Source organism: Micropterus dolomieu, linkage group LG22 (assembly GCF_021292245.1).
Source record: "Micropterus dolomieu isolate WLL.071019.BEF.003 ecotype Adirondacks linkage group LG22, ASM2129224v1, whole genome shotgun sequence".
Lineage (NCBI taxonomy): Eukaryota > Metazoa > Chordata > Actinopteri > Centrarchiformes > Centrarchidae > Micropterus > Micropterus dolomieu.
In genome coordinates, this window is record NC_060171.1 from 3,721,091 (window position 1) to 3,737,170 (window position 16,080).

Sequence of the window (16,080 nt, forward strand, 5' to 3'; positions counted from 1 at the left end):
GGAAAATCTGTCCAAATGACACATGATTAATCGGTGCCTGGCAGTGTCAGAGGTATTGTCTTCCCAAATGGTACCCGTCATGGCCACCAGAGAGCGGCAGAGCTGTTTAAAACTTCAACTGGTTCTAACATCAGCCCCATCTATACTGTCTCTGACTACACTACAGTCTCAAAAATGACTTAAACCCCCCCCCCCCCCCCCCCCCCCCCCCCCACAAAACGATATCTTTCATTTAAGATTTAACAGTGTCTAGTTTCTAATCGTGGTTGTGGTTTGCATAGTTTTGCATGTTGCACCTCATCACGTAACAAAGTACTTAACAGTACTGCTGACCACTTTCTAGGTAAGGTATAAGGTAAGGTATACGTTTTTAGACTTGGAATAATCTGGGAAAGGTAGAACCATATCTTGAGTTGGTTCTGCCTTGCATCATTAACTACAAGTTATCAGTTTGTAGTCTAATTTTCTTCCTTACTTTTAATTTCTCATTTACAGTTAATTACATGAAACTCAACTTCCAGACACTCAAAACTTGCTGCAGATAGATAGTCCATCACAGTCAAGCAAAAGCTGCCTTTATTTTTTGTGTAGTTACTTTTAAGTTGCATTGTACTACTTTGAATACTCTTTGTGTATTCAAGGACACTCTTGAGTTTTCAGTTTGTTTGATATATAAGAAACATGTGTTTGCTTGTTGTTTTGTCTTACACATTTTGGTTTTCCAGTGACATGGGGAAAAATATATATATAGATAGATAGATAGAAAACATAGGTACTGAAATAAATTCATTTTCGATAACGAACAGGAAGTCAGTGCAAAGATGGCAGTATAGATGTAATATGGTCTCTTGTTTTTGTCTGGCTGCAGCATTCTGTACCATTTGTAAGGGGGGAAGGAGGCCTGGTTGATACCAAAGTACAGGGAGTTGCAATAATCATGTCCTGAGGATATTTGAGCATGGAAGACTTTTTCTAATTATTAAGATGATGATAATATTCTGATCTTGGATAGGATTCTGTGCTGGAAGAAGTTAGATTTCACTGTGTTTACCTGTCTATCAAATTTCAGTGTATTGTTCAATTTTTTTCCAAGGTTTTTTGCATAGGGGTCTGGTGTGATTGGATTACTAGTTGAGGGACTGGGCAACGGCGTTGGAGGGCTTTGGAAGGCAGAACATTATGATCTCTGTTTTGATTATTAGCCATCCATCCTTTAGTATCATCCAGACTTATAGTAAGGGTCGTGGGTCAAATCTGGTCATTGTGTTGAATGAGGAGGTACAGCTGCATGTCATCTGCGTAACAGTGAAATGAGATATTGTAGTTCTGAATAATTTAGCCTAGCGGGAGCATATAAATGGAAAATAGAAAAGGACCAAGGACTGAGGCTTGAGTGATACCACATGAGAGATAGATTGTGAGTCATTCACTTTGATTCTGTCAATCTACAGCAAGTTCAAGTCTCTTTAAGTTAAGAATTTTTCAACCCTATTTTCCTGTTTTTATGTGACTTATTTGGGCAACATTTTTAAAATTGGTCTCCTATTGAACGAACGCACGCGCTACAGTCATTTTTTGTCAGGTGGCTTTGACAATAGCAATATAGTGACTGTTTCTGGTTAACCAAAAATGATCTTGCTCTTTAAAAAAAAAAAAAAGGACTGTCTCTATCAGGATCCTTTCCGTAATATTTATTTACTTTGACTGTGCGCAGTTGCCCATAAGGATTACGTTGCAGCACTGTTTCACTGCTGCCAGCTGCAGCGCACTTTCTCAATACCAATTTAAAAAATGTTGTCCCAATTAGTCATATAGACACAAAAGCATGGGGAAATGTGTCCAGCCCTTTAAAGTCTTAAATTCTTATCTGAATCTTCGGATGGAGGTTGTCATATGTATGTTGCAAATTAAAAAATGTAATTTTAGTAAAAATAGTATAAATAAAATTGACTTTTCTTAGAAATTAATGAAACCAAATAGCTGCCTGGAAGGTGGAAATTAATCTAAAAACTGATATTATTTTGGGTTAAAACAGACAAAAACACTGACATGTTCTCTTAAAATAAAAGTCCTACCTTTCATGTGTACCGTGCTCCTAACAGCCAGATGTACAGTAACAGAACTCAACCTTCGCCATGTAGGTCAACTTCATAGTTTATATTAAATATCTTTTCAGTGAGAACTTTGAATAGGAGGCTTCGTTTCCTTAAGTCTCATCAAATCTCCTTTGAGTCACTATGTCTCATCAGTGTCTGCACCGAAATGAATAACCTTTTCCATCTTCTGTCCAGACCTTTTCTTTTCTTTGTCCATTATCATCGCCTGTGTGTCCAGGCTTTTTGAGCGGCAGACAAAGATCTGTTGGATGGATGATTGAATGAATGGGTTTTACTCTAAGGGTGCACAGAGTAGAAAGTGAACAGGCTCTTTATGAACTAGTCAACAGGGCTGACCCAGCTGTTCACAGCTGAACTGAGTCCGTGTGTGCAAAGGAGGTAAAATGACAAACAGCCTCACAATCAAGTTTAATCCATACTAGTTTTTTTTCCTGACTGGTTATCGGACAATAATGGGAGGATTCAGCAGCAACAGTTCAGTGAGGTCAGGTTCAGCCAGGTTCTCCTTTTATTCCAAGTTACAATTATGCTGCTTGATTGACTCTAGTTCAGCTTTGTGTGCAGTTTGATGATCGTGTTCTGGCTTGATCTTTGATGGACTTTTGATTATCAGCCTTTGTGCGTCTACTTGTTTCTTTCAAGTAGTTTGGCAGGTGATTTGAATGTGATGAGTTGTAGTGTTTTGGTCTGTAGGTGGGTGAATGTGAATGGTGGTACACCGTGTTTCAGTGCTGGGCTGTTGTAAATACAGTTCATGTTTCTTGCTGAAGTAGTTATTAGACATCTGAGAATTTTGGAGGAGGCTAAGGCTCTGGAGGCAGAAATTAGCTTATCGATTGAAATAAACCTGAGTCATCTTAGGTCGTCCTGTTACTTCTCATGTGGTTTAATTTCTTATACGTTGGTTGGATTCCTGTTGTTGGGACTTCCACAAAATTGCGATACAGAATGTGACACGTTAAGAGGGCAGAGGATATGTATGGGCATTTTGAGGGGGAAAAAATATGAGAAGGGGCAAGTATTAGCAATCTGGGTTTATACTATAAATGTTATTTTCTCCAAGACGCTTTTGTTGTAGTGTCTCCAAACATACGGCAGCCTAGTAAGATCAGTATTAATCGGTAATCATGTTAGAAATGTCACAAACATCATTAATGTCAAGGTCAGGAATGGACAGAAAAAGACGTCACTAACATTCAGATTTTTGTAGAATTTCATATTTGGTTTTTCCCATTAAGTTGAGAAGCAGTTGAAATAGTTTTGTAATGGGAAAACTGTGAAAAGCCACAAGTAAATGTCTGCAATTCCAAATAACCTATCAAAAAATTAGGTGTTGATAAAAGGGTCCTTTAATTACTCTAACATGGCTGTAGAGGTAAATCAGAGAAGACAGGTTAGAAGCTGTGTCTTAGACTATGCCAAGAAAGGTTTAATTACATTTCTATAACCAGAGCAGCTTATCCTCAACACAAACACAAAAATAGTAATCCTCTAGAATGCGACAGGTGATGGCTCTGACTTCTTTTCTCACTGTGCAGTATCTTTAATCTCTATCCTCTTGTTTTTGCTCTCCAGATGCCAGTAACAGCAGCCATGAGTCGAGAGTTGGTTCTATCAGGGAAAGAGAGAGGAAGGCTGTGGTTCCTCTGGCCGTCATCTCCACCCTAACTGTCGTCGGCTTGATTGTCCTCATCAGTATCCTCATCTACTGGAGGTCAGTACTGCATGTGTTTTTTGAATCTACATTTATTTGATTGTTTTGTCCATTTGCGGGCAGAATAAGTCCACAACTCTCTGACAGAAACACATTGTTGTCCTCTGAAACTGTTGTTTGGGAAAGATATCTCAGAAACTGCTGCATTTCTTAAGGAAACTTCCCGTACCAAGTTCTTGTTAACTTTTACATTAGAGCAATAGTAAGCATCCTGACTGGGAACATGCACAAACTGACATGCATACCTGCCAACATTTGGATTTCAAAATACAGGAGATTGTGTTGTGGGACGCCAGGTTTCGGTAACGGAGGGGTTGAATTGTATGTAGTGTGTGTATTTTGTTTCTTAGACGTTCTGGCAACCTAGGTGTGACATCAGACAAACATCCAGAACTTGGATCCATGTATCAATATTTTTAATTTAGTTAATTAATAGTTTGGTGGCCTTGCAAATTACACGGGTTTCCCCGGAGAAACAACAAAACGTGAGGGCACTGGAAGATGACCTTAAAATACAGGAGAAACCTGGGAAAATGGGAGTGTTGGCAGGTATGAGCATGGGATCTGCACGGCCCAGGACAGGAGGGCTCTGCAGCGGGTGATTAAAATCGCCCAGAGCATCAGTGATGTTGGTGAAGTGCAGACTTCAGAGGATACTAAAAGATCCTACTCGCCACAGCCACAGCCTTTTCACCCTGCTGCCATCTGGCAAGCAATCCAAAAGCTTCTTCCCTCCTGAACTCCCTCACACTGCAGTAGCTTCTTCCCTCCTGAACTCCCTCTCATCCTTCCTTATGCTGGTATCACCATACCATTACTTTTGTAAAATATATGTATAAAGGTAACTGCATGTATAGATTTTCTTTTTATTTAAATTTTAAATATTTGTGTACATTCTCTGTGTGTGTAACATAAAGGGGGCTACAACTACGCAGCAGCTCCTTCACAAACAATACCTCCAGTGTTATGTTGTTGATGCAGATGCTGGCAGACTCGGTGAAGCCTTTCGCCGCCGCTTGCTTGACAGCAGTGTTTTTGATTCCTCTTGAAGACCTTGAGAGATGCTGTTTTTTTTGTATTGAGCCATATCAAATACTGGATTTGTAGCAAATAAAAGTTTCTTTGAAAATAGTTTAAAAGTTATTTTTTTCCGGCTATTTAGGGCATAAAACTAAAAGTCTATTTTCTTCCTGTGCTGGAAACATCTTTGGCTAGTGCAGTAGGAAAAAAACCATGCTGTCCACTCAGACCGTGAAATAACCAACTTCAAAAATCTGATCAAGGACACGCTGTCAAAGCCAGTGCAAATACTTTGTCTTATTTTTCTGCCGTGCCGGAGACTCAACATATTGTTCTTGTTTTGCACTCTGCTTGTTGTTGTATCTCCAAGATTGAGCATTGCTAAGCTGATAATAATCTGAGGAGCAGGGGGGGGGATTAGCGGGGGATCCTCTGTGAAGGATGTACCTTGGCTGCAGTGCTGCGAGCATCAAGAGAGGGTCGGGAGATAGAAAAGGACATCCGCCTGATTATGTCGGACAGAAGGAATCGTGTCAGCATCTTGTAGGGCGAGCGGCAGGAGTCCAAACTGCGCTAATCCTGCTGGTGGTGTGTCCTTTTTCACTCCCTCCTGACAACATGGTGCTCATTTGGACACTGCTGCTGTGCATTTGAGGTCAAGCAGTTTGAAGGGATTTTGGTCGACTTCACAAGTATACAACAAGCTGAGAGATCCACAGAATGCACAAGAAATTCAGATGAATTTGTATTATTCGCATCTGCAGACAAACTTCATCAAGAGGATCCAGATAGTGAATGTGTTCGGTGCCAAAAAAAGGTTGAAAATATGAAAACAGACCGTGTGTGAGCGTGTTTGTTAATGAGCAGCAGCTGTTTTCCTATTTTATAGGTTGAAGTTTTTGATGAGCTTCTTACAGCCTACATCAATATAATCAGATTAAGTAGTTTCAGTCTCAGTAGATAAACAAGTAAAACGCACTAAGTTGGCCAATGAACAGCAGCAGATTTACATCTTGGGATCAAAACTAACATGTCACAACATCAAATACCATCTGTCAGAAAATGAACTTTGCGTTTTAACGGTAAGATCCAACATTAACTGAAGGACTGTTTGAACGTTTGATGTCAAGAAGCAGCAGCATATCTGACCTTTCAGAATATACTGATATTAGCTCATGGCCAAGCTAACTTTAGTGTATGAGCTGTTTGGGTATCAGTAGCCTTCTGTCTCATTTTGATGAAACCCATTACAAACTATTTTAAAAGCTTACAGTCTACGATGGTGAACATCTGGAACATGTTTACAACGGCGCACACTAATCTTGTCCTTTTGTGTTAGAAAACCTTATTTTCGAGTTACGGCAGGTGTAAATACCTTCACTAGTCAGTTGTTTTAGATTTTTATACCATTTATTTATGTAGTCATTGGTTTATTTAACAGAGCTTTACATTTTCTTTTTACATTTACAGCTGTAAACCAAAACGCTATTTTCCTGCAAAGACGTCACCCTAAAGAAGAAATATATGAGGGATTGTTAATATTAGTAAAGACACCATAGATTCATGACAGACTGTGTAAAAGGGCCTTTATTCCGTCTGTTGAACATGTCCAATGTCTTCTGAACCAGTTCAAGCAATTATTATTTACACATTTGCTGCTCTAAGCTTTTGATAAATGGAAACCGTTAGAAATTAACCTGTTTAAGAAGCAAGAGGTTAGTGCTGAACTGGTCTAAATGTCTTGCCTGTAAATAAACACTCATCAGACTCGCTGAGAGAATAACAGTTTATGTTTCCTCCAAAACACGTCTTTAATCTCAGAGCTCAACCCTTTTGCTGTTTTTTTTTGTTTTTTTGTCTGTGATAATCCCTGATGACCATTTCTGGCCGAGACAACGCAGGTTCATCAGAGGCGTTCTCATCCGTTTAAAAACTTGTCGAGGATTAACAGAACATCTTTTTTTCCTGTGTTTTTGGGAAGATTACGATGTATTCTCCAAAATCTGGGCTAACACAGAGTCACATGAAAACAAAAGCGTCTTCTGCCTTTCAGTTGATTCTCCAGTATCGGTCTGATTTAGTACAGGCTGAAGCATGGCATAGTATATTAGAGTGTTTCCCCCCCAAACAAAACTCTTTTTATTCAGTATTTGCATTTTCTTTTTAGGATAAGCCAAGTTTTCTACATTTGTCTTTATTTTAATTACGCTGTTTCTGTTGCCCATAACAGTTAGTGTCTCTATATTTATGTAAAATACTAATCAATGTTTCCCTAAATTCCGTCGCACCTAAAATATATATAATTTTAAATAATCCACTTATTTCTCTACATTTTTCAGATATTTTTATGTATGGACAAAAATGTGACTGCTTTATTAAATCAAATGACAAACAGAACTCTTTATGGTTAAAGATTATTTTGAAATGTTTACTCTGGTGTGTCTGTATGTGTTTTGTCTTCAGGACCTGTTTTCAGACGGCTCACTTCTACATCGCTGACAGCTCATCACCCAGAGTCATCGCTGCACCATCCACTGCTGCATTAACATCTGGTAACGCACACAAACAAGTTTGTGGCTTCACAATTTGTACAAAATACATCACTCTCTGTCCTTAAACTAGATTCAGGTGAGGGAAAAACTCCACAAAAACATGGTAAATAGGCGCTGGAGAGAGTTTTACTCTCTCTGAAGATTCTTTGCTCTAACCAACACCTGTAACCTTAAGTGAGGACCAGACTAAATGTCCTCGCTTTCCAAATGTTCACTTTCTAAAAATGTCCTAGATTTCTAAATAAGTCTGAAAGTTCCCCTCTTCTCCCCACAAGTTTGAAAATGTTTTCATAAATCATTACTTTCCAAAATTGTCTTGATTATCAACAATTGTTTAGATAAGTGAAGACCACCCTTTTCCCAAACATTTGTTGATACTAAAGACAATCCTCCTCTCTTTCAAAATTGTTCTCAGTTTTCAAAAAATTCTTCCCTTTTCCAAAAATGTCTTTATTTAAAAAAAAAAAAATATCCTTAAATTCATCTTTACTTTAAAAATCAAAATATTTCAAAAAAATTCCATCACTTTTATATATATATATATAAATCCTCCTGTTCCAAATACGTCTTTCCCAAAATGTTGTTACTTGTTGCTATGCCCTCAGATGTCTTCACTTTGCAAAAAAGTCTTAAATTTCAAAAATGTGCTCACAGAAGTTTACCTCTTGATGATCTCAGGCCATATAAATTCAGACTCTTTAATGTGTACTACAACTTCATCAAAGACGCTGTCTTTTATGTTGTCACCAGAGTACCACAGGGTAGTTGATCGTTGTTTCTTGTTTATCTTGTAGACGAGCAGACTGCTTTCCCAGTGAAGGAGTTCGTCAAACACGTGGCCCAGCTTCATGACACCAACGGCTTTCGACAAGAGTTTGAGGTACAAAGACCGGACTGTTTTTCCATTTCCCAACTGAAATTGAAATACATAATATTTTTGCATATAATAGCTCTACTGTCTAAAACGTGACTGTGGTGTGTATGTTTGTGTCGGATTGTCATCACGTTGTTGTCTGCATGCTGCATGACGAGCTGTGATCATACAGTAACAGTAACTGGATTCACTTTGACTGTAAAATTGTGTGCTTATTTTAGATTCTCTGATCATAATTTATAAGGAATTCACTGTGAATAAGAACAATAATTATTATAATTTACAGTGGATTCACAATTGACTGATTGATTGCGTGACATAATGACATAATAATCAGTTGGTGGGAGCCTTCATTCATTCATGTGTTCATGCAGCAGCGTGTCAGGTGTCTTTTATACGACGGCGTATAAGTGCCATTGTAGATTAAAAAACTGAGCGGGCACAGGGGGGTAACGGAGTCAAAAATTTACAAGGAAAAACATTTAGATATTCTTTGAGATTGAAAAGCTAAATTTATGAGAAGAAAACTGACAAATTTACAAGAAGAAAACTTGAAGATTTTAAAGTCATACATTTGCAAGAAATAACTGTCTTGTGTTATTAAAAGCTCTGTACTCTAAAAGCAGAGTATGCAGATATTAAAATAACATTTGTCACATATAAGATTTAAGGTATTATGAGATACTTCTGTTCAAAAACAGAGTTAGACTGCGGACATTTATAAATGACTAAGATGTGACACATGCTTTCAAGCGGCTTTGTTGCAGTCTATCATATCTGCCTACTTACAATTGCAATATATGTCAGAGTTCGTCTGGAGGACTGTGTCTTGTGTTATTATTAAATTAGGAATATATTACCTTCTCCCACCGGCTCTGTAATTTATTGTTGTTTTTTTTAAATCTACAATGGCCCTTATATGCCACCATAATTTCAGCTGTTGACTATCAGCAGAACAAACAGTCAACAAACTTCAGACATCAAGGGCAACATGACATCAATCACTTCATGAATTAAAGCTCCACTTTTTTTGCTGTAAAAGTGCCACTAAAGGAAAAATCAACACAAACACAACAAGGCTACAAAGGAATGGAGACGTGGTGGGGAATCGTGTTTCTAGATATTAATGAATTGTTAAAATTGATGCAGAATAATTTTTCTGTCGAATGACTAATTGATAAATTGAATAATTTTCAGCTACAATACTGGCTAAGAAAAGAAAGAAAATGGAGAGAAGTAATATCACATGGGACATATGAAGACATGGGTTATAAAAAGACCCTGAAGGAAAACATAAGAGGAAAATAAGGACAAGTTGTTGGTAACATGTGTAACTCCAGTTCTCTGAGTAGCATGAGTCCGTATGGGACCTCTCCCATTGTGGTACCTCAAAAAGAAAATATTGTACAGGCTGAATGTCTAAAACTCTTATATCTAAAAGATGTATTTTTTAAGTTCATGAAAAGTTGACACAGTAACCTCAGCAGTCAGTTAAATGTAGTAAAAGAATAATATTTACCTCTTAAATGTCGTGAAGGAAAATGTACGTACTTGAGTTTGGAAGCAAAATAACAAAAGTATACTGAAATACAGAGGTGGTCTATTAGCCCCTAAAATTCCCAGAAAGCAGTTGGAGATGAATTTGAACTTTTAATGAACTAAACCTTGTTTGTTTTAATTTGGGTTGATCCTTCCTTTGTGTTTGCAGTAGCATGAGCTGTACTGTGAGATGAATTAGTCGTCGTTTTCTGTGTCGTCTTGTAATTTGTATTTTTGCACCTCTTTGGTTGACTGTAATGTCACGGAAACGTCCTTTGCTGCCTGCTGCTTCCTCACCCTCGTCATTAGATACTGAAGGAGAGTTACGAGGTAAGACGCTCTCCTCCTGACGTCTTTATTGACTGATGGACGGACGCTGCTGCACGCGTAGCTGTGCTTTTGTCTTTGTCTTGTATTGTTTTTTTGTAAGTGTTTTGGTCAATGTGGAACTGTGGATATTCAAAGCATGGTTGCTGTTTAACACTAGTGGAAGGAGTCATGGATGAATTATAAGAAATGGATAGAGGACTTCAAAATGGCGCCCATTCTTTACAAAGTTGCTCACCTAGCACATAAGCCAAAAAAGGTTTCTCTCTTCCAAGCTTTGCTTCTTAGTCCAATAAACTTAAAACAACAGAAACAAAAGAATATTATTTCTGATCTCTGGGGGAAAATGTACAAATATTAAACCATTGTTTTAAAAATGCTTAGTACAAATATGAACGGTGGGGAAAATGCTTTCTGGGCTGCAGTAGTTTCGTTGTTGCAGTACCTCAGATGCCCACTGAGGCAAACTGGCAGCAGTAAAACTGCTTCACTATGTTGTATCCAATTCTCTTAATACATCCATGGAAGAAGTCATTAAATCATTGACTTAAGTAGAAATATCACAATTAAAAATATCCACGCCGATGGTTTCAGTCTAATTAGAAGTTAAATAATAGTAAAATCTCAAAAAGCCTTTCAGATCTTTGCTAGATCCATATTTATTTAGTTATTGTATACAGTCCCCTCCAAAAGTATTGGACGGTAACGGTGAGGCAAATTCCTTTGATGTGAATATCAGGAAATGAGAGCTGAAATTCTGAACTCTTGTCTCAAACTCATCTTTTGATTTTAAACCCAAAAGTCTTCAGTGAACAACAAAAACAAAGGAATTTGCCTTACTGTAATACTTTTGGAAGGGACTGTACCTGCTTGTGTTCAGACAATTTAACAGCTTGTTTTGTTCAATTGGGGAAAATATATATTTTATATAAAAACACATTTATATTTCTCAAAGTAAATTATGTGAAAAATTTATCGTTGTATTGGTGTTGAAATTTTTCAAATGATGACAAGTAATGTTTTACAAGTAATATTATATTTTGTGTGGAATATAATATCTGAATCTTCAAATTAACCAGTTACACAAGCTGTCAAATACATGTATACAAGTAATTTTAGTAGAGATGTAGAATGTTTCCAGAAATTTAACTGTACTGAAGTACAGGTGCATCTCAAAAAATTGTGGAAAAGTTCATTTTCTTTTGTAATTTAATTCAGAAAGTTAAGCTTTCAAATTCTAGATTCATTACACATACAGTGAAATATTTCAGGACTTTTTAAAAAAAGGTCTTGTGGAAATCAAAACTCCAGCATCTCAAAAGTATTTTGACAATGTTTTGACAATTTTAGATAATATAATTTATTATACAGACATGTCAACCTGAGAAGAGATCTAATGAGCTAATTAACTCAAAACACCTCTCAGTCTGGTTCAGGTTCTAACAATGCACTTTTCCACAATATTCAAATTTTTTTTAGATGCACCTGTACATAGGGGTGTGTATGGGTTTAAAGTTTTACTTTGTTTGTGTGTGTTTAGGAGGTTCAGACGTGCACAGTCGACATGGCGATGACGACTGACAGCTCCAACCATCCTGACAACAAGAATAAAAACAGATACAGCAACATCCTGGCCTGTGAGTACACACTTCAGTACAGTCCACACCATGTGATACGTTCACAGAAAGTTTCACAACACTACAAAAAATGACAGATCTGTTTTTTTGTAACTTTAAAAGGACAACTTTTTTTTTGTGACACATTTCTCAGTGTGCAGTTATGATTAGGTTTAGATCATTATGATTGAATTTTGGTTAAGTTGATGTTTGTAAATAACATACAGTTGTGGTCGGCTGAGGTTTAAATGATGAATATCAGACATCACAACCTATGAGAAGCTGCTTAGGGAAAAATGTAATACTTTGACTTTGCTTGCACATACATACACACACTCACACATAGCCTGCTGTCATTTATAAGTATGTATGCGCAAGGTGAGTATGTATATACGCGCGCAAGGTTAAGTATGTACACTATCTCAAAAAAGTGAGTCCACCCCTCACATTTTTGTAAATATTTGATTATACCTTTTCATGTGACAATACTGAAGAAATGACACTACAATATAAAGTAGTGAGTGTGCAGCTTGTATAACAGTGTAAATTTGCTGTCCCCTCAAAATAACACATCACACAGCCATTAATGCATAAACCGCTGGAAACAGTACACCCCAAAGTCAAAATGTCCAAATTGGGCCATTTATCTAACCCGTTTTCAAACAGTCATACAGTTACACATTCATTCTGTGGCCCAGCACATAAGCTAATATAGAAGACAACAAAAGTAAACTACATGTATAGCGTGTGGAAGTATCTAAAGAGTGAGATCATCTTTCTTGAGTTTCACATGCGCTGTACCGATCACAGCCAATCAAGGCTCCACACGTCCGACCTGCAGCCTCTCCCCTCCTCTGTGTGTCTGCAGTGCGCCTGCACACACGGAGCGAAGTCAGCCAGCCGATCAGTGGACATTACCGACGTTGACTAACTAACTTAACTACGCTTGTTAGTATGTGGTGCAATAAAAACTTAGCGAGTAAAAAGCTAATACTTTACGAACACACCTGTTTAATAAGCACAGACAGAGATATTAGTGACTTTGCTGTTGTAAATCCTGTTGCTGCTCTAGAAACTTAAAAAATTTAAAATAATATATGCAATTATTTAGTAATGAATAGGACTGACGAGAGCAAAGAACTGAACCAATAAAGATTACCAATACAAGTGTGTCAATAAAATCTTAATGATCCCAACTCGTGAGAAAAAACCTTTTTGGGGGGGATAAAAATTACTAAATGTACATGGAAGAGGAAAGTTTTTGCCCATTTGATAAGTAGGTGAAACAATGTTAGCTATCTAACTATGATCCTTATTTCTGTGTGATTGCCAAATTATTAATGTTGTCTTTATATTTTCAGTTGAATGTAACCTAAGCTGCTGTTGAGTTTGTTAACCCTGAGAGGAGTGAAATACTGCATTTTCTGTTGACTCTTGTGACAGCACACTGTAGTGAGGGAGGAGAATCTGCCACTCACAGACTGGGAGCTGATCAAATACAAACATCAGCTAAATCAGTAAATGGCAATGTAATGTATAGACAGCAAAAAATATGAAGGTTTATCACTGGTGGATTAAATCTACTTGCTTGTGTGATTGAGTGGTACAGTGGAAAAATAGTTATTTTTGATGCAGTAGGTTCCCGGTTCAAATCCCAGCCATGACCAATTACTTTACATTTTTTGCAGTGATAAAAGTGTCTGCCAAATGAGTAAATGTACTTTATAATAACTTATCAAACAGTCAAAAACTTTCCTCTTTGATGTACACTGCAATAAAAGATAATTGTTTAAAAAAAAAAAACAACGATTCTGTGCAAAAAGCAGATTTGTCCGCCAGTCATAAACCATCCCCTTTTATTGTCTCCATTACATTTAGGAGGAAGAAGAAAGTTTTTGAAGGAAGCATGAAAGAGTTATTAAATTATTATTAAGTACATTTACTCATTTGGCTGTCACATATTATTAAAAGAATTGTATCTTCCTTAAGTTCCCATAAAGTGAGATTTCCATATCTTTTTTGATTATAAAGGTTGTCTAGTTGCTATATAAATACTATATATTATTTATATACTATGATGTCAGCTTGAGTATGTTCCAACTGCATTTTGTGTACGTGAGAAATGCTTGGGTGATGCACTGTTTCCTCCTCTTTGAGTAATGTTTGTTGACCAGCTGCTTTAGGAAATGCCTGAGCCTTTTTTTAAAATGAAACCATATATTTGCGAGGTGTTTATTTTAGTAGGAACCAATGGGTTTGGAGCTAAGAGCCACAGACATAAGTTAGAAAGTATTGAGACGGACCACACAAGGTTTTGGTCTTTTCATGGGATTTGTGGACAGACCTTACTTATTTCAAAAAGAAAACAACTTGTTTCCACATTGATCTGATGACGTGTTGCTCTGTTTCTTGTCTTTAACGCTCAGATGATCACAGCCGGGTGCGACTCTTGCCGCAGGTTGACAAAGACGGGAAAACAAGGGATTACATAAATGCAAACTACGTGGACGTAAGGAATTCACATCTCTACACATACTGACGCCTCATTTTCACCCCAAGCCGCGTTACTGCAAAACACAAAGACAAAACAGATTTTAATTATATTATTTTTCTCAGAGCCACCTTACGTACATCCTCTGCAGAATTCTGAAACTATTCATGAGACAGTCTGTTGTTAGCAGGGACCCGCATGGCTCTCCATTATGCTTATCACCAAAACATTAAAATCTCATTGCCATCATGTTGCCGTTTTGTGAAAGGCAGAGGTGACCCAAAAAAACTCTCTGACTTTCACGGCCTCTCTGGAGAGCTGACGCACAGGTTACGAAGTTGGTAAAAGCACATTGAGGATCTCTGCAGCTCACACTTTTGTCTGCGTCTCAGCAGTATGAAGGCAACTTCACGCTGTCATGTGAAGGTTATTTAACTATTAGAGTGAGTGATTGAATGCTGCCTTCTGCTGAGAACTTGACACTTTCTTTCCTGTGCTGGCCTTAAAGCTGTGTGTGCGCTTTGGAGTTTTCTTTTAAACAAACAAAACTTATTTACGTTCAGGGTTACCAACCAGAAAGCATTGTGTGAATCCTTGAGCTTGAACACATTTGTTGAATGTCTTCATAAAACAACACAAAGCCAATTTTGTTTTTGTTAAATGTTTTTCTGTTGAAGGACAGATGCAAGTGATACAATGTACAATTCAAGCAATATTTGTCCTTCCATTTTTCTTTACTTTACCAAACATCCCTCCCCACCTCCCATCCATCCTTACCTTGGAGGATGATTGGGGATTAGGATATTTCAATTCTGCAACAAGCTAATGCGGCTTCCCGGGCCAGGTCATTTTAATCTCAGTGAGAAAAACTGGCATAGTTTAAACAAGAAGCCGCCTTCTTCTCTGCCTTTGCTAGCACATTGCTGCATATCTTGGCATGTTTCCTCCACCTGTAGATCAGTGGAATAGTGTGAACCCATTGATAGGACTGCGTATCACCTCACCTATGCGTATGTGCATCCTTGTGCACATGCAGGAGAAAAAAAAACTAAACTCTACTACAAACTCTAAACCCTTTAACTAAGACAACGCATTAAGATTTCAACCCAGTTACAGCTCCATGATTGGGCAATTTGTTCTCAAATGTGAGTACTTCTATAGAACAGTCTCCCATTGTTTCCTGGCCTGTAACCTTGCTCACAAAATTATCATGAATGAGATTTGACGCAGTGAACTTAAGTATTTCATTTTCAAGAGCTCGGAGCTTGATGAGGAGAATATTGTTTGGCCAGAAAGACAAATATAAGCTGACAGATGCACCACCCAGACATATTGCCACCACATAAAGTAGTTGTGGCTAGCATGTAAATGTAGCATGTTAGTGAAGTGTTGCCTATTTCCACATCCAGCAGACACACCTTTAGATTCGTGTTTGTGTCCAACTGATGAAAGAAAGTCCAATAATCACTTTCCTCTTAGCTCTGGTTTGGTCTCCACCAACTTCTGAAAAAATGTCTGGCACCTTAGCTGCTAGATGTGGAGTTTGAAAGACAGACAGGCAGGGAAATCCAGTATTTTTGGAGTTTGATCCATGCCAGGCGAAAGCAAGGATATCTCTGCTTCAATTATGACCATTCTTTTTATTAGCCATGGCTCTATGGGTGCTAATATCGGTCTGTTGGTCAGTCCACAAATATCTTATTGGATGGACTGCCTGAAGCCTCACAGAGCTGCTAGCATGGCTGTAGACTCTTAACGTGCTTTCAGACAGTGAGAGTTTTTGAATGAAAGTTGAAACATCATTAAAAAGACTTGTTTGTGTGTAACCGC

At 37.7% G+C, this 16,080-nt stretch overlaps 1 protein-coding gene across 1 annotated transcript in view; it reads left to right on the forward strand.

Moving 5' to 3' along the window:
• The window catches only part of ptprz1a (protein tyrosine phosphatase receptor type Z1a), a 96,387-nt gene that overhangs the window by 70,204 nt on the left and 10,103 nt on the right, over positions 1 to 16,080 (forward strand). Inside the window, exons 13-18 of the mRNA XM_046037419.1 lie at positions 3,693 to 3,831; positions 7,315 to 7,403; positions 8,198 to 8,283; positions 10,126 to 10,146; positions 11,684 to 11,780; positions 14,186 to 14,268. Of these exons, the coding sequence (XP_045893375.1) occupies positions 3,693 to 3,831; positions 7,315 to 7,403; positions 8,198 to 8,283; positions 10,126 to 10,146; positions 11,684 to 11,780; positions 14,186 to 14,268 (515 nt within the window). The remainder of the gene's footprint in view (positions 1 to 3,692; positions 3,832 to 7,314; positions 7,404 to 8,197; positions 8,284 to 10,125; positions 10,147 to 11,683; positions 11,781 to 14,185; positions 14,269 to 16,080) is intronic.